Source organism: Photinus pyralis, unplaced genomic scaffold (genome assembly GCF_008802855.1).
Source record: "Photinus pyralis isolate 1611_PpyrPB1 unplaced genomic scaffold, Ppyr1.3 Ppyr1.4_LG5, whole genome shotgun sequence".
Taxonomy (NCBI): domain Eukaryota; kingdom Metazoa; phylum Arthropoda; class Insecta; order Coleoptera; family Lampyridae; genus Photinus; species Photinus pyralis.
Genome location: NW_022170596.1, coordinates 25,338,197 through 25,357,612, shown reverse-complemented (window position 1 = coordinate 25,357,612; position 19,416 = coordinate 25,338,197). Strand labels below are relative to the sequence as shown.

Below are 19,416 nucleotides of genomic sequence, written 5' to 3'. Positions count from 1 at the left end.
TTTTGTTAGGTACTTTAGAAAAACCTCAAAATTTGCGTGTTCCTCTTATTTTTCTGAGATTTTTGGGTGTTTGAGGGCGAGAGTATTCTGATTTAGACGAATTGTTTTTTGTATGAAGCTTGAATTAAAGTTTGTGTTTGAAAATTGGAAGAAAAGCCACAGAAATGGTCTGAATTCAGGAGTTAATTGAATGAAAGAATAAAGTAGTTCTCTTATGAAATGTCCAATTTTTGAAAAAAGTATTGAAAGTAGATATTTGTTCCTATACGGATTACATACAGAGTAACTGAGGTAGAACCGAAGGTAGAACACACCATAGGTAAACCTCAATGTATTTTTTTCGCGAAGGATCCACGAGCAGAGCTGGGCAGAAAAAAGTTAATCCGTTAATCGTTAATTAACGAAGTTAACATATTGATTAACTAATTAACTTTTAAGTTAATCGCAAAAACTGTTAACGGTCTTATTAACTTCCGTTAAATTTAACTTCCGTTAACAAGTCCGTTACTCGGATAAGTTAAAGCGGGCGCGCGCCGTGCCATATGCACGGCACTGGATTTGCATTTGCATTGTGTTGGTGTTGGCAACAGTGTATGCAATGAACAAAAATTTGTTCATTGGTAAACAGTGAAAACCTAACCTTGTTTTTCAATTACTATAGTATACTACATCATGCAACCACAACCAAGTCAAGATATTCATATTGAAACGGAAACGGAGATTGCAAGCGGCGGCACTAGTGATGGTGATGAACCGCAACAGAATCCCTGGCCACATTTAAGTGGATTTGTTGCGTATAAAGCAAGATTAAGGGATACATTGGTTTACGAGTGCAAACTGTGTTTGCCTAAAACATCTACAATCAAGGCTCACGTTTCAAGTTTGAACAACCTTAAACAGCATGTAAAGAGGATGCATCCAGTTAAATATATACAGTTTGAAGAAATAGTAAAGGCCGGGTCAACTCGTGGGAAAATAAAAAAGAGGCCAAACTCTTCAAATACAAGTACTATCGATTCTAATGCTGACAGCAGTGGCAGTCATTTTCTTTCACCACCATCAACAAAGAAAGTACGCCAGCAAAGCATTGGGGAATCGTTTGGCATTGTAGCTTCTGGAAGTGCGGTACCCCAAGCTAGTGTGAATCGGTGTATTGTAAACTTTTTTGTGACTAACATGATTCCACTACATGTAGTCGAATCTGATACATTTAATACACTTATTAAAACGTTGAACCCTAGCAAGAGTACGATCTCGAGAAGGACATTAGGCAGGCGTATCGCTGATTCTCACACTCTGTTAAAGCAGCGCTTGATCAAGTAAGTACTTCCATTGAAGGATTTGAGTGTACGAAATATTGCATAACTTTGTATATTTCAGAATACTTGATAAAATTGATTGGGTGGCTACAACGGCTGACTGCTGGTCTGCTCACAACAAAAGTTACTTGGGCATGACTGCCCATTGGTTAGATCCTGCTACCAGAGCGAGAATGCGTGCAGTGTTAACTTGCACCAGGTTAAAAGGTGTTCATTCATATGATGTACTCGCCCGGACAATGATAAATACACACTACGAGTTTCATATTGACAAAAAAGTAACCAGGTTAGTTGGAAACCTACTTATCATTGATATCTTTATTTATAATTAAATTTTAGAACTACCACCGATAATGGCAGCAATTTTGTTAAGGCATTTGTTCAATTTGGCTCTGAAATACCAGCCGATACACTATCGCTGAATTCGCTGCCACTATCAGACATCGACGACATCATACCATCACATGATATGGACTCTAATCTCGACAATCCCGTTAGTGCCCTCTTAGCAGAAACTGCAGAAGAACAGGAGTTAGAGTATATTTCACTCGAAAATGTACTTGTTATGTCTGAAAATAATAATTATAACGACAATGATGATGATGTTACACTTGAGAACTTCAATAATTTGCCAGTTCACATGAGATGTGCTGCTCACACATTTAACTTAGTGGCAAGCAAAGATGCAGACGCTGCACTACAAAATTCTGTTTTCAAAGGTCCGTACAGAATTGCCATGGCAAAATCACGCGCTCTTTGGAATTTGCAGTCGCGTAGTACGGTGGCGGCCGATTGCATTAATACTGAGTTGGGCAGGAGGCTGGTACTTCCAAATACAACAAGATGGAACTCAACGTTTGATGCTGTTGTTGTTCTCAACGCAATTTTAGAAGCAAAAAGACCTGCCCTTCATAGAGTGATGACTCAGCTGAAGGTTCGAACTTTCAATGATCAAGATGTGACCATATTGAAAGAGTATGTGAAGGTAATCAAATGAATATCTAGCATTAATATTAAATTAAATCAATCATTTTTAATTTATTTGATTTTATTTGATGGCAGGTCATGTCACCGGTGGCTCGAGCGCTAGATCAAGTTCAAGGAGAAGCTCAAGCATATCTCGGGTCTCTCCTTCCCACGGTTGCTGCAACAGTATTTAAATTGAAGGATATTCAGTCAAGCGGTCTTGTGTACTGTACTGCTTTGGCCAGTGCTTTATTAACCGGCATAGAAAAAAGGTTTGGCCCTCTTATGGAGGATGAGGAATGCCTGCTTGCAGCAGCCTTTCACCCAAGATTCCGGCTGATATGGCTAGAAAAATATGACAGTAGCAAGGTAACAGCAGTAACGAAGTGTATGGAGGTGAAAGTATTTGCTCAAATGCGCGAAAGCAACGAAAATGAGAAAGCTAGCATCAGTGGAAGTAGTAATAATGAGGAAGAAGAGGATGATTTCTTCACTACTGTTACTAAATCGGCTGAGAAATCGATGGGCCACAAATCTCTTAAAAGTAAAGCTCAGACTTTAGTGAAAACCTGGTTAGATGCGAAGTCGAAGGATTCTGTTACGGATGCTGCCTTCCTAGGAGAAGCAGTTTTAATAAATCTCTTTATTAAATATAATACAGCTATTCCCTCTAGTGCTGCAGTGGAACGTCTTTTTTCCACGGGTAAAGATATTTTGCGGGCTAAACGATCATCCCTCTCTGATGAAACTTTCAACATATTAATGTTCATGAAGGGGAACATCCACTTTATGCAAGATGAAGATTTTCTGGCGTAAGGTACATACATCGTACTTCGCTACCTTTTCTTCTTTCCTTAAGCTCCATCACAATTCTTCTTATGCAATAAACAAAAATGGCTGTACTTAAAATACAATAAATTTTATATTTCTCATTGTTTTTATTTTCTCTATCTAGCCTGCCCTACCTACGCTTAACGCTATGATACAATACACGTTTACACCTGAACCTAACCTATTTTTATTTATTAATTATTATTATTATATTATATTTTAATATTAATAAATACAAAATACTACATCTACGCTTAATATATCATTATATTTATAAATGAAATAATGTGTTGCGTTTTTGATTTACAATAGAATCCTCCATTAATTCACTGATGTAACCTCAAAATTTTTGACAGTTAACGGTTAACTGATTAACTTTAACTTCCGTTACATTTTCAAAAAACGAAAGCATTAACGATTAACGAAGTTAACTTTTTCATATAACGGATTAACGATTAACGAAGTTAACTTTTCGATTAACTGTGCCCAGCTCTGTCCACAGTCATTATAAAATTAACGTTTCAATGTAACTATTAATCTCTTTCTAGCAGCAGGCAAGCCTAAAACCGTACGTTGAACGCTACCTCAAAATACCAAAGGCTTCGTGGATCCTTTTATAATTCTGTTGCCTATGGTGCGTTCAAACTTGGGATACACGGTATTAGCAAAAATTGCAACTGATGTCCAAAACACTCCTAAATAGCATTTATCCACTTTGCATATTTATTGCTTTATCGTTATTGCTAACTTCACACGGGTACTTTCAGATCAATCTTACTATTTTTGAAAAAAAGAATTACCGGCTTCGTTTGTGCTCATTTGTGCTGAAATGATCGTTTTTGCTGTTCTCGTTCCGTAAAAAGCGACGACACCCCCATGCCTGTATTTTCGAAAAAAATTTAAATCGCTTGTACTCGTACTTTCTGCAATTATCGTCATTTGTGCTGCTCTCCTTCTCATGGAGTGGTGAACGGGGTCCAAGAAAGCAACCTCCGCCAATTCTTGCTAGTACCGAAAAAAATATTGTAACCGTTTGTGCTCATTTGTGCTACAATGGTCACCCCCTCCCTGAAAAAATATATTTGAATCCTTTGTTGTCATTTGTGCTGCAATTATTTTCGTTTCTGCCGCTCTTCTTCTCAGAGAAACGATGAGCAGGGCTTTCCTTGGTTGTGGATAACGGAACCAGTGCGACCCTCACCTTTCTTTAATTGGGGGGGGGGGGGCTAACTTAATGAAACTACGTAGTGGTACAAACAAACGGAAGTAGCCGTTGTGCGAGAATATTCTGATTTAGACGAAATGTTCTTTGTATGAAGCTCGAATCAAAGTTTGTTTTTGAAAATTTGAAAAAAAGCTACCGAAATGGTCTAAACTCAGGAGTTAATTGAATGATAGAATCTTTGGTAATTAATTGTCCGAGTAAGTAAAGAATTCTATTTCGCCAAGGTAAAATAGAATGTAAGCGTACCCTAATTAGTGTACAATATGGGATTAACCGCAAAGTAATTGCAAAACATTCACCCTGTACAGTGTACAGGGTGGTTCAAATTCGTGGCTCATCAAATTTACTTTGAATTTTGCAAGTATTAGCATTTGCTTATTTTTATTCATACGGGCCATTGAGATATCTGTAACGATGAGAGATACAGTGTAGGTTAAATGTGGGCAAAGTTACCCTTTTTTTTGTGACTAAAAAACATTTGAACTCTTTGGAAAATCTTTGAAAATAACTGAGATATGATCAAAAAAACTCAAAAATTTCGTTTTCACTTTCCCTAGCTTAAACGGTTGGAAATGGATGGTTCCCGTTACCACTTGCTATGCCCACTTTTTTGAGAGAATCTGGAGTTATCAGAATTTCTATAATACATCGTAAATAGAATAAGATAGAATTTAAAAAAAGAAAAATAATGACGTCACACTATTCTTTTACATAAATTTACAAGAAAAATCATTCAAATGAATTTATTTTTTTGTTCTTTATCTCAGTCCGTAAAAATCAAATATGGCGTCCATAAGCAATTTTAATTTTAATTTTATCCCTCTCTTGTTTTGGGCCCTCAACAATAAAGAAAGTAGTAGCCTGAAGATCACGAGCTTCTACATCTAGCGTGCTATGGAAATGTTGTTAACAGGTTCAGATTCTCCGAAAAAAGGTGCCCCTAGCAAGTGCTAATGGGAACCGTCCATTTCCGACCGTTTAAGCTTGGGAAAATTAAAACGAAATTGAACATTTACAGTTTTTCGATGATATGTACAAAGATTTTTGAAAAATTTCGTAACAAAAAGGGACAACTTTAATATACACTGTATCTCTCTTCGAGTACAAACCTATTTTGTGTAGATAATACGAGAACTAAAAATTCAGCAGTCCTTTCAGTTGCAAAATAGGCTTTTTGAGAGAAGGCTAATCTCTCGGATCTCGGATCATTTTTAAACAAAATTGGAGACGCGCGCAGTTCAAAACGTTTCTCTTAAATTACAATTAATTAAGCACTAAAAATTCCAGAAATTGTCATCATTCTTCTTATCGTAACCTTAATTCTTACAATGGAGTGGGCGACTTTTATCTATAAATTTAAATTTGGGCCATGGCAACACTTTTTCCTCACAAAATCAACCCGTGAAACTTTTTAGGTACGTGATTTGTAGATCACATACCCAAGGCCAAAAACCTAATGACAAGATTACTTAGCAATAATTTCGTTTTAGTTCCTTTACAGAGTAAATCTCCCCCAGCCGATACTAATTATAGCCATAGTTGTAAAACTGTAATTATCTCGTCTTCTCTAGAAACGTGCAAAGGTCAATAGGCAGGCGTCTGTCTTGAGCCGAGAAGGAACGTTCCCAAATGGATTAATTAGCTTCTACACGTTCCCCTATTTACCTACAAAGGAGTTTCAATGTCAAAGTAACGAAATCATTTCCGCCCGATTGAATTTAATATTATTTACAAAGAGACAAAAAAACTTAAAAAAAGTAATTGGTCGACTTCCTCCTATTGTTTAACGTGGAAGTATCAACATTAATTATATTCAATAAAGATCTAACGGCCTAATTGAGTGTGGAACAGATTTGTACCGGATGTGTCTTAATTCATCTTTTAGGGATGTTTCCGGTTTATTATTGTTAACCGACACCACTGCCAGATGTTTTTAAATGTATGCATTTGCTTTGTAAAAGGACGCGAAAATACCCTCCCGTCATATTGTAGTTTGTACTTGACCCCAATACTGCAATGCAGAAGCGAATTACGAAATTGTTTAGAAAACTATTAATAGAGCGTAAATAAAATTAAAAGTTGAGTGTCCATAGTGGAATTTATTTTTAAGTTGCTTGTTTATTGATATAGTGGTCATTTACTACGGCTCGTAAGCATTTTTGTAATTTTTCGGTATGATTTAAAGGTGAGTTATTTCCGGAATTTATTTACCAAGCGAATACTTGCGAGGGTTCAAATTCAAGGCCAATGGTTTAGGTCTTCCTGATTTAGATTGTTGGCATCTGTTTGTTCTGTAAGTCATTGAATGTCCAGAAACTTGGCACGTGAACCCTCTCTTTCATCCGTTCATACGACCGAAGGATTCGCGTGTGAATCGCTTTCCAATTTTAATATTTTTCTGTGGTAGTTCTTCCGATACTATTAGATGATAACGCCAAGATGAAAAATCTGGGGCCTTTGTGAACCATATACTGAAAACTGAAAATGTTGTCAGCGAGGTTTTCGGGAACACTGAATAGACCTTCAAAACAACGTTTTGTTTTAAAGAAACTTTTTATGTTATCCAAAATTATAAAAAGTTTGCTACTAATCTACGTACTTTGTGGACAGTAGCGTACTTCCGCATGGTGAAGGAGAGAGCGTACTTTTTAATGACAGCCACTAGTGTTCATTACATATTCTTAAAGGGTACACTTTGTTGGATATAGCAGCATGAAAAAACTTTACATTACTTACATAATCAAATTTAAGAGAAAAACTCAAAATTAAGAAAAACAGTTGTGTTAATTATTTTAATAATTTCACTAGTTTACGTTGAAGAAAAACGATAAGTATGCATTTGTTAGTCATGTAAAAGCAATTTATTGTATCAAAGATCATTAAAAAATTTAAGTGAATTTGCATGCTTAAAGATCATTTACAGTGGCGTGCGTCTACCGAGGCGTCTACATAACTACGTGGGTCAGTTTTTTTTTAAAATGTGAGGTATTATTAAAGAATGAACTTTTTTTAAAACATGGCAACATAAAATACATGATCAAACTAGCAAAATTAATTCACGAACTGTTTTGCTCCGTTTTTCTCTTAAATTATTTGATTGTGTAGTACAATAAGTTATTTATGCTGCTATGTCCAAAAAAGGGTACTCTTTAAGAATATGTAATGAAAACTAGTGGTGGCTATTATTCTCTCTTGTAACATGGAGACGGAATTAAAAAAATTTCGATCATTGTAATTGCAGTTGAGACAATCAAAGAAAATTAGGGCCCTGTGTAGGAGAGCATCATTTTTAGCACATTTTCCAACTCGTGTTTGAAGGGGCTTATAGCTCTGACATCTGAACCAAGAAAAATCTCGAAGATCATAGATTTATATTATTCTACCATGGATTTATAGAGCCTCTTCTTACGAGGCGTTTTTGAAGCGCTGCAGAGAGGCGCCGCTGGTGGCGCGTCTTGTAGCGGGGTTCGGCTAAAAAACGCGCGCGGTTGGTGGTAGTGCGACCCCTGCGCGATTTTAATATGGCGTCGAGTTTGAAGAGAGTATTCATCTCGATGAACTGGAAGTTACAATTTTTTATTTCAGTTTACCAGTGCCACCTGCCGGCGAAACACGTCACACGCCACTTGGTAACGTTGATGTGATGAGCGACGCAGTAACGCTGCAAAGACGCATCGCGTATCCCGCTACTCTTCTGCGTCACTCTGCATCGCTTCAATAACCATTATTGAAATATTTTTTGAAATGTTAAAACCATAGATTCTTCTAGTAAAGAAACACATAGGTCACATAGCTAGAGCATTTTGGGAAGTAGGTACTTACTGATCAAAAATGAAAATGCGCTACTCGCCTTAAAAGCTTTTTACTTGTTTATAATCGTTATTGTCGTTGTTGGTCTAAGGTAGAATTTATATCAAGGAAATATTACTCCTTTTTTAGAAATCTATTTTTCTTTTTTTTATGCATTCGACTTTTTTTATTGAAATGGAAGACGCAGCTTCCAAGACCGAATTTTAATTGAACAGAGCTTGATCAATACTTGGAAAATCTAACTTGTAGAGGAACTGGTGGAGATATCGTTCAGAGTCAAGCCAATAGCATTTTTAGAAGTTTGCAAGAAGGCGAGGTCAATCATGTAGTCTTTCATTAGTGCTTTGTAATGTTTGATCTTAAATTCCCGTGTAGGGGCGGGTGGAAGAATACCCCTACCGCAGAGGCACTACGCGTCGTAAAAGGCGACTAATCAACGCGGCGAGTTTCCAATTTTGCACATTGATGCTCGAGAGGGGGGGGGGGGGATTTTGAATAGATACATAGAACTTTTCACTCGTTTTTATTATTTCCCAATTTTTTGGTACTTCGTTAACCACATTGCTTTGTCCCTTTTGTGTATACAGGGATGCTATAGGTTTTACTAATTTTTTTTTATTTTTGCACATACCTAAAGGTTTTGCAATTATTTGAGTTTCTCTGAAATTTCTTTCCCTTTACAAGCAAATTGTCCTTTTGAATGCAAACGAACCAGGCCCATTATTTTCGAATTTCTCTCAATAAAACTTTGCCCTTACGTACTACGAGTACAACGGTTCCAATTTTGAAAATTAAAAAACCTTATTTTCAGGTTTGCCAACTTTGATGGATTCTACACGGAAACATAAGGCCAGTTTGTAATGGCACCTCTATGTCGAAAATGATTGTTTTTTGTAGAAAAGAATGATCATTTTTGGTCGGTTCTAATTAACGGACACACGAAAAAAAGCTACTGTGTCATAAAAACCAAATAAATTTGAAATTTTAAAAATCATCTTACAAGTGTGCTTCAAATTTCTTTAGAGATTTCTTTTCCGAACAGCCGTATAAAATGAATTTCTTTAAATTTCTAATCAAACATTTTTTGATTCTGCCGTCCATAATTGCAACCTAAAATTATTTCTAATACAGTCTTCAATGGCACGTATTAAAAAGGCCATCAATTGCAGTGGCATTTTTAAAAACTTATTTCCTATTCGTGATTTTCACGTTCAAAAACCACCAGCTACCAAATTTCGTCGAAATCAGAAATATTTCTCTCACCTCCATTTAAGGGTGCGCTCTTTCAAAAAAATGTTTGCAAAATCGGAAAGGGCATACCGCAAAACCTCTTGAAAACCACAAGTGGACGCCGAAAATAAATTATAGAAGAAATGCAAATGTTTTGATCCCTTCTTCCACCCATTCTTTATCTACATACTTATATGTAACACTCTGTATACTATTATTTCGTTCGAAAAAAGAATCTAGCAGATTTGAGGATATGGAAAACATCATATGTGTGCGATGGAAAAACAAGTACTTTTGCTCGTTGTCTTTTCTTAATTAACTGTTCGGTTTTATAAAATATCAAGAAAATCCAGAACATTCATAATTGCTAAAATAAGTTCAACTTCTAGAATTTTCCACCTACCCACATGTGCAAGCTGAAAATGTTTTCTAGACTTCAACGCACTTCATTAGTAGGTATAAAAAAAGTTGAGTGTATTTTCTTGAAGAACTCCAAAAACCACTCCAAAATTCGAAAAATTATGAATATTTTGAATATTTACAATTCATTTTCAGTTTTTTGCGTAATGCTTGCAATGTGATAGCATCTAATGCGAAACAATCTTCTGAAAAAGATTTGTTTTAAAATCTCTTGATGAAGGTGTAATCGATTGTGTGTTTAAGAAGTTCTTAAAATTTCTGCTTAGATTCCTTACCTGACGAAATCAAGCCGACTTTCAACGTCCAGGCAATTTTCGTATTTCCTCTTTTACATTATCCTTACTATTGTTGCGCGTTCATCATGGAATGAGAAAATCTATTAAGACCTTTCTTTAACATGCAATATGCATATTTGTACTAACTGAGAACTAAAAAAAAGTGAATTTAGCCTATTTGTGGTCGTTGAAAGAAACTGATCGATGGCAATGCACGATGAAATGGTAGGGGTTGCATTTCGATTATCGTTAAGGGTAGTATTCGAGGCAGAAGAATAATTAGATGCGAAATTATTGTTCAAATGTGTGGTAATTTAATGCTTTCATGCTTATAATTCAATAATGAATTCCGTTATTAGTTAAACTCCACAATGATAGTTGTAGAGCTTATTGCAGTTGCTTCGAACTCACGCAGCTAGAATTTACCTTTGCCAAAGTTTACTACTGCAATTAGGTGTCAAAACTGAAAGGAGCCATCCAATGATTGGCGCCATCAAATAATGACTTCCAATCGTGAGAATATGATTTTTGTCTCATCCTCCGCAATTGCCCAATTCTGCTACGTGGTGAGAACGATAAGTCTCATGGTACAAGCGACTCTATTAATTATCGTGATGAAGACAAAGAGCACGTTACGTAAGAGAACACGTTCATTCACCTCTGAAATAGTCTATTTGTTAAACAAAAGTACATGAGTAATTTACTTCGGTGTGCTTGCTGCTGCAGGTACTATACGGTTTTATCCCTTTCATATCCTCGTCGGTTACCATTTTCAGTCAAACAATGTACCGTCTTGTGTACGCATTTAATCGAAACATATCGCGTGTCATTGGCTTTAAGCCGTAATCAATTTGTTTGTGTCGTGATTCTTATGTAAATTACTACAGTTCCAGGCAAAGCTCATTTGTTTTGTTTTTCTTTTCAGGTGAGTGCCGTTGTAAGTTACTTGATTAGTAGGTGAAATTGTCGGTAAGTCTGGCTTTTTCTATTGTAACATTAATCAATCGTGGGAAAGTTGCTAGATCAATGAAGATTGATCGTCAAGCTTGAGTTCAGTCATATTTACATACAGGCGTGTGTAAATAACTTTAGTTTGCACACACTATAATTCCACATAGGAACCCTTACATTACATGATCTTTTTTCACTCTGGTATTTTGAACATGACCCGGATAACGTAGTTAGGGGTGGCAATTTTTTTTTTGGAAATAGATCTCTTGATATCCAAATGTTACACTTGTACGTAATCGCAGACGTTACAGTAAGGGTTGACATGCGTAGATTTAGTATGAATCACACTATTTGATATATAATCTCCAAACACCCTTAAATAGGATTTGCCCAACAAAATGCATATTTATGAGTTATGACTGTATCGTTTCTCATGAAAAATCGTGAAAAATGCAGTAGTGTGACAAATTTTTTTGCAATTCGTTCAATAATTTAGCTAATGCTACCCTCTTTCAAAGAAATCCCAATGCAGTTCAAAAAATTCACCCGCATCAAATACTCTTACTTCTATAACTCCTCTACATTCGTGATCAAATACTGTATGTACTACTAAATTACACGTGATCACCACAGTATAGGAGAGTTAGAGTCAAGTTTTCGTCACCATACAAAATATTTCAATACGTAAAAAACCAATTATTTCAGGGGATAATTTTTCTAGGGACAAAATTCTATTAAGGTTCAAAGTTACTTGCTGCAAGTTTCCTCGCAAGTTTCCCTAGGAGCAAATTCTTCTTGGGAGATCCTTCTCAAAGTGCAAATGAATCTGACAAGAGTTTTTTTTTAATGAATACATACATGGTGTCTCAACGAAAATTTGTACTACGACAAGGAATTATCGCCGAATGTTGGAGAATAATTTTTGAGGTCTTGAAAAAGTTAAGATGTGGCTTGGGTTTAAATCAAGATACAATCGTAGATAGTGGATGTCCTTTCCAGCAATTAGTTTAAACCTTTTTGGGCTTTTATTAATTCAAATATTGTGCCCCTCGCTCTTTTTAAAAATTTGTGGGAGTGCAGCAAGATTGCGATTGCAAGAATGGGTTTTAACCATGGTCATTGGGCGTGACTTTCTGATCGGGTCGAATTTTTCGTGAGAGAATTTTTTGAAGGTACGAATTCACCTGTAGCGAATTTTCTTATGCGCATGTTCTCTTTAGATCAGGTCTTGTTCAAGCGAATTTTTGGATCTGAATTTTCTTAGGTGCCACTTTTCTGATTACGGCTACGAATTCTCTTAAAATTTACTTGAAGCGAGTTTGTTTATAAACTTTTTAAACGAGTTCCTGTAAGTGAATTTTTTCGATCTAAATTCTTTAGATGTCACTTTTTTGATTACGATTACTTCGGACCAAAATTCACATGGTGTGAGGCTTTCATAACCTAAGAGGCGTTCTCATGACGAATTTACGTTCCGCATTTCTCATGAGCATATATCCTTTTTCAGAGAGTCCATTTTTTTTGTTCCACATTTTCCTGGGAGCCACTTTTCTGAGTGTTACCTCGAGGGATGTTCCTTTAGAAAACTTGCTCAAAGTAAGGCTAGGTTCCGCTGTGAATTTTTGTCACAACTACTTTGGGGGATTATTTTACTCCACAAAAAATTTTTTAAGGGTTGATTCTACCTAGGGACTAGTTGCGTGAATACTACTTTGAGGGCAAATGGTGCTTCTCAAGATAAGAATTCACGTGGAAGTTCTCTTTAGAATGAGTTCTTCTAGGCGTATTTTCCGATATACATTTTGTTGAGTGACTTCTGATTATGACTATTTTAGTGTCGAATTTTCTCAAGGTACAGTTGTGGTCAGAAGTCATGTCTTCACTCAGATATCTCAACTGTAGAAAAAGTCCTACTTTATTTATTGATTTATGATCTTTATTTTTAAGTGGGCGGGGTTAGGCTGCTCTACCGACTCAACCCACCCAACTTACAAGCATCCATGTCCGAAACCGGATTCGAAACAGGGGTCCTTAGCACCGCAGTAGAGCTTCCACACCACTGCACCACACAGACCGGCTAATATGTCAGTTCCTCCGTGGTTTAGTTCATTTCAACCTTAGATTTTTTCCTCATTTTGAAAAGAAGCTCAAAACTCAAAGGAGATGTGGTAAATAAATTGTGTGCTACACTTAGAATAATAGAGGGACATTACTTCTGACCAAAACCTTGAGCAGTTCATAACTTTAAGACGAGTTGTACACGAATGTTTCGCGGTGAATTTATTGCGGATTATTTTTCTGATACAGCTACTTCAGGGGTAAATTTTGGAAAATTTTCTCAAGGTACGAATTCACCTGGAGCGAGTTCTTATGAGTACTCACTTATAAAATTCCTTTTAATCTGTATATGGGAGCTACTTTTGGAATTAAAAAAACGCTTCGGAAGCGAATTTTCTGTGAGAGATAATTTTTCTAAGGTAAGAATTTACCTCGGAATTTACCTTGAAGTTTCTTAGGTACATATCCCCCTGGGAGAGGATCTAATGACGAATTACCGCTCGACATTTTCACCTGTAGCAAGTTTTGTTAGGAGAACCGAATTTGCTAACTGACCTTTCTTTCTTTTTAAATCCTTCAGATAAACTGTTTTTACCGGACGAAATTTCTGCTACAAATTTTCTTGGGGGTCACCTTTCTAATTAAAACTATTTCGAGGCGATTTTCCTTGAAAAAAATTACCTCAAGGTACGAGTTCAACTGGAGCGAGTTTTTTATCAGCATATTATGTTCTTGAAACGAGTTCCTGTAAGCGAATTTTGTTTGATTTAGATGAATCCATCTGAGGAATATTTTGCCGTGTACTACTTTTGGGGCAAATTTACGTATTAGTACGTATACCGTAAATTTAACTACGTAATTTGTTTATTTACAATAACTTTATAATATTCTTGAAATAGATTAGGTAATTTCGAGGGTAATTTATAACATAATACGAGCGGGAGCTTAATAATAATTGACTTCCCATCGATGTGAGAACTGACTCGATTTGCTTATATAGAAAACGTCGGTCTTCCTTGGAAGTTCTCGAAATCTCGAATTATACAGTGCGTTTGAGGTAAGAGGGTCACCTCAATATCGCTTTTATTTGGCGAAATACGAAAAAATTTTTTAATATAGTTTTATATGTGACATTACGATCTGATTGATCGAATATTCCAACTTCCGGTATCACTTCCGGTCTAACAGGACATCGATGAATCTTTTGTTTTCCAAGTGCAATGCCTATGCTTTTTGCGGTATTTGAAAAGAATAATCAATTTGCTGTACGCAAACATAAAATAAGCATATGGTTGATATACAAAAAAAAATTCAAAAAATTCGTTATTCAATATTTAGAAAATTGATGAAATGTATGCTGTCAGTATGCACGGAGACTGTTACATAACACGAGGAGATCCTATCGTGCAAAAATAAATCTTCAAAACGGAACATTGAACAAGATATTGTAGGTCTTTTCTGTGTGATATGGCACACGGCATACTAGATTTCATAAATTTTATAAATATTGAATGACGAATTTCTCCATTTTTTTGTATATCAACCATATGCATATGTTATGTTGTCGTACATAAAATTGATTGCTCTTTTCAAATATCGTAAAAAACATAGGCATTGTATTTGAAAAACAAAAGTTGAATAGATTTTCGGTTAAAATGATACCGAAAGTTTGAACATGCGATAATACAAAACTCTATTTGACAATTTTTCGTATATCGCTAAATAAAAGAGGTATTGAGGTGACCCATTATCTGAAACGTACTGTATATAGAATTCTTCTGTACGTATGTTTGTGACTGAACTCCTAAACGACTTAACGGATTTTCATGAAATTTTTTGTATGTGTCTCTGTGTGTCTTCGGATGGTTTATATTCACAATTGGGCCGGATTGGATTATAGGATTTTTTCGTTGATGTCGCACTCTGCTATTTCGCACAAGAGACAAGAGTGCAAAAAATTGACGTTAAGATACACAGGGTGTTGCATTTCAAAATACCAACTTTGGGTTTGGGTCAAATCTCAGAAACGGTGCTCTAAAATTGGTTACTACGCCACCACAAATCTCTATCTCATTGAAAAAACTAAAAATCCACCGCATTCCTCCATAGTTCCTGTACCTATTCTCTCAAATTCTCTTGCAAAACTGCCGAAATCCGACTAGCAGTGAATTGTAGTATTTTTCGGAATTGCAAGCCGCTTTTGCCTCATAGAAACCGCGCAAGTTGAAAAGTTTTGTGTGATTAAGAGTGATCTAGTCTGATATTTGTCAAGGACTAAAGGGGACTACTTTTAGGAATGATAATTTTTTGTAGTGTATCAAGTCGTCTGGATCTAAATTGTCCTAAATTCTTTCGGCAAACATTCCAGTGTATTGGAATTGAAAATTTGAAGAACCTAACGCTGGACGCAATAGGTATGCAATTCGTACCTACATATCCAGGAATCATCCCCCTTTTTTCACCAAAATCAGTGAATGCATTGTTGCAAGCAATTACCTAGATTTGGGGTTGTATGTTCACAGAGCATAAGTTTCCGGGTTGAGATCAGTAGGTACATTTTTCATGGCAAACATTTGGCACACGCACGCAACGATACATTAAACTTTAAAAGTCCAATAACGGCGTGTAATCAGTTTGATTAGATTCTTTATCGCGCCTGTTACTGAATAATTAAACCACCATATAATTTTCATACACTTTCAAGGGTTACTATTTCCCTCGGGGCTCAATTTGTATTAAAACTACAAACGCATCCATCTTCATTACCGGGATTTTGTTGAACAAATCTAGAATTAGATGTATGGGGGGTGACTAAAGTTCAACTCGTGGGTTTTATTCGAAAAGTAAAACGAAATTAGAATTTCTATTTGGAAATTTTGTAAATCTTTCCGTATCTGAGCGGAGTTGGGCAACTGAAGGGAAAGCGCGAACATTACGTTTTGTTCTGGTTTCTCTTTTTCGAGGATTGTGTCGCAGTTGTTGCGGTTTTAGATATTGTATAATTAGTTTTCCTGTCGGAAAGCCGTGAAAACTTATCTTGTTGTCCGACGCAACGCTGTTTGAAAATGTCGTCGAAAATCTTTTCAAACAAGAAGCGAAGTGATAAATTGATTAAATCTGTATCTATAGAGCAACTTTTCAGAGTTATGGAAGTGGGCGATAAATTAACCCTTTCAGTGTTATATCTAATGATACGGCACGAGTTTGCACCCTCGTTACTTTGTGTTTTACCCCATTATGCGAGATGCACGTGTCCACCCCTGAACATCGCGCTAGGTTGTTAACTGCAATGGCAAAATATCCGCAAATTTTAACCCCGTTAAAAATTTCATTATAATTAAATTTTGAAATTCGGTGTTTGTAGAAAAATGGAATTGCTTCACCTGTAATAATTTAATATGACATTTAGATATTGCGAACGGGGGCGCGGTGGAGATTTACTTGTAACAACACGGGCGTGGCTCTTTAATTTCGAAAAGTCTACCCACGCATGCTTTTCGGTTAAAAAAATCCCAAGTTAGAAGTGATATAATGTCGACCCCTGCAAAGTTAATTAAATCCACTTTACGGCTTCTTCTAAAATATATACACGTTTTTATTTTTTAACGACCGTAATTTAAATGAATTACATTATGCAAGAGTTGAATGTAAAAACACTCGATCCCATAATTTATTTATCCGGCGCGATGAAGGAAAATTATGAAGAGCATTTTCAAATTTCCAGATGTGCGTTTCGCAATATAAAATGAAAAATTTTAGAACTTACTTTATCACCAACGATCCTCCAAATGGAATTTTCGTGCTATAAATTGATGAAATGCTCCCATAAAGGTGTCAAGTGCATATTTATGAAATTTAGGTATAGTAAAACGTGTCAATGGTTTCATCACTCTCAAAATTAATCCCACGATGTTTTTGACGTTCTGATAAAGCCAATTTGCTTCTGTACTTCGGGCAGTCGTTCGTTCGAGTCCATCCCTAAATTATTTTGTTATTTAACTATGAATGAATGGAAATAATCGTAAAAGCGCACCCACGTTTTTCTCTACCTACTGTCATTGATCTGTAGCATTGTCGTATACCTCTTCCATTTTTAAATCTAGGCCAACCGACTGTAATTTTCTGTTCTTATTTGGTCAAGGGTTGTTATGTAAATATTTTCCATTGCAGTTGGCCTATTTTTTCCTTGTAATATAAAACTGTTTGCATGCAAGCTGTTATACCGACGCAGAAGGTAATAAAAACTAATATGGCGTACATTTTTTTTACTAAAAGACAAATTGGGGAAGAGTTTTAATATTGCCTACCGCGGCCTTTTGTGTCGTTGGTGAAAAAATTACATTTCCTTCTATGTGGAAACTTTTTTCTTTTGTAGCTTTTATCTCTTTTTTATTGCCTAACCGTTACATGCTTACACTTTTACACTATTTATGCGAGCACCTTAAATTCCCAAATAGTTTAGCGGCGAGTAACGAAATTGTATTGTTCACTTACAATATTGATCCACCCTTTCAAATACTGTAACCGAAAAAAAGTTAGATCCATCTGAAAGTTGCAATGTCACGCGAAATCAGTCAAAATGCCAACAGATTATCAATCATTTCAACCCCTCAATGAATTTTTAAGCTACTTTGGCGATGATTAATTAAAATCCTCCCCCATATGTCATGATGTTGCGTTTACATCTTAAAGTCACGAAGAGAAATTCGTGCATATTTTGATTTTGGAGAAATTCGTGCATATTTTGATTTTGGACGTCATACACTTTTACTAACCGTGAGGTTGCCTCAACCACCGCTCGTTAAGGAAATCATGGGTGTCTACAATCCCCGGAGGATTGATTAATGGATAAATGGTTCAATAGATCTATGTGGGTTTTTTATAAAATATTTTGGCCCACACTGGGTATTTTCTTGCTTCGAATTTTTCGATTATTGCTTGAGTAAAGTTTCACGGGTAGATTTTTGGTGAGGAATATTCTGAAACCAAGGTTTCGTAATCGATGTTAGCAAGGCGAAATAAAGAAACTGGGAAGCATATATTCCAGGACCAAATTTTCATAAAATTGGGCGATTATTCCTACAACGAATACTTTACTACGTTATCGAATTTATCGGTGCCAAAGCGGTTTTTGGGGGTGACAATTCCGCCGCAATTTTCTTGATCCCCAATGTTCCAGAGATGTATTCAAGGAGCGAGTATTTTTCAGAAGCGAATTATTCACCAGCTTCCTACCCATGCCCAGAAATTCTGCGCTTCCAAGCGCCGCTTTACCACTTCCAGATCATCTGGTTTAGGGGATTATTGGTATTTACGATCGCTACTTTGACATGCCTCTCGGCAGCTAGCGTGTAGGTACGATTGAAGGGTGCTCCCGTCTTGTTGACACCCACCTTGTTTGAGGCGGTGGTCTGCCCTTCTTTGACGGCGCGTTTGGGTCGGTGCAAAATCTTCCGCATCTTTTTCTCGTCACGTACCCGTTTGCCCACCTGCTCGGAGTTGCCTTTAGGAGCCTGTCTCTGAGTCCGGGTTGGGCCACGGGAGGTGGTTGGTTTGGAGGACGGTGTTGGGACAATTTGACTCAATTGCAACACCCTGGTCTTCCTCTTTCTCTTCTGTTCGGCGCCTGAGATGCGCTACATGGTGTTGTGGAATTGGCGGGGGTGAAGGGGAATTCTTTCTGGCGAGTTTTAGGGAGGGAAACTCCTAAAGCTTTCTAGAGGCTATGAGATCATTTTATTCGTTTGAAAGTACTTTGAAAATTCTGCTTTAAGGGCGTGTAGGAGACCTGCTTTTAAGAGTTTTTATGAATTCCTAAAAGCCTTTAAAATCTTTCTTGTATCTTTAACGTATAAAATGGATAATGTGCAATTTTGAAGCAGTTACCTACGTAGGCGTTGAACTTAAGAAAAAGACGGCACATGTACACTTCCGCTAGTGAAGACTTACGGACTTTTCTTACCAAAATCACGATCACGTTCATTTATTTCAAAACGGATGGTAAACCGAACTAGATACGAAAAAATGTCTTAGACTGTCATATGTCTTATAATATAAAAAGCAGACGTTGACTGCAGTCAGTCACCGCCGAGTTCACGAATATCGAGCATTTAAAAACATTTTTGAAAAACTGTAGGTAGTGTACTTAATCTCCAGGTTTTACGCTAACTTCACACTGTAGTAAAATCAACCCGGCGACGTTTCAAAATGGCCACCGGAATTTCCAACAAAAACGAATCCCGCTTAAATTTAAAATCGCCCCTTACGTTAGTTGTAAACAACGCTATGACCTGAAGTAAGAACGCAAAGTAAAACACAGAAATTGTAAAAA

The 19,416-nt window shown here is 36.5% G+C and overlaps 2 protein-coding genes across 3 annotated transcripts in view; both read left to right on the top strand.

The window, feature by feature from the left end:
* The window catches only part of LOC116170836 (ras-associated and pleckstrin homology domains-containing protein 1-like), a 96,027-nt gene that overhangs the window by 21,599 nt on the left and 55,012 nt on the right, over positions 1-19,416 (top strand). Inside the window, exon 2 of one of the 2 annotated variants that reach the window (XM_031487362.1) lies at positions 11,002-11,013. The exons of the other annotated variant lie outside the window; for it this stretch is intronic. Within the exon in view, the coding sequence (XP_031343222.1) occupies positions 11,002-11,013 (12 nt within the window). The remainder of the gene's footprint in view (positions 1-11,001; positions 11,014-19,416) is intronic. 2 annotated transcript variants of the gene reach the window in all.
* LOC116170837 lies at positions 377-3,219 on the top strand. The gene is made up of 4 exons (XM_031487364.1): positions 377-1,319; positions 1,381-1,605; positions 1,659-2,304; positions 2,382-3,219. The coding sequence occupies exons 1-4, from the start codon at positions 673-675 to the stop codon at positions 3,099-3,101; spliced, it is 2,238 nt and encodes a 745-aa protein (XP_031343224.1). The 5' UTR covers positions 377-672; the 3' UTR covers positions 3,102-3,219.

Excerpts from the sequence above, each read along its gene's own strand:
- LOC116170837 (XM_031487364.1), top strand. The coding sequence starts at position 673 with ATGCAACCACAACCAAGTCAAGATATTCATATTGAAACGGAAACGGAG. Across the intron at positions 1,320-1,380 it reads TTAAAGCAGCGCTTGATCAA|AATACTTGATAAAATTGATT; the intron begins GTAAGTACTTCC and ends TGTATATTTCAG. Across the intron at positions 2,305-2,381 it reads TATTGAAAGAGTATGTGAAG|GTCATGTCACCGGTGGCTCG; the intron begins GTAATCAAATGA and ends ATTTGATGGCAG.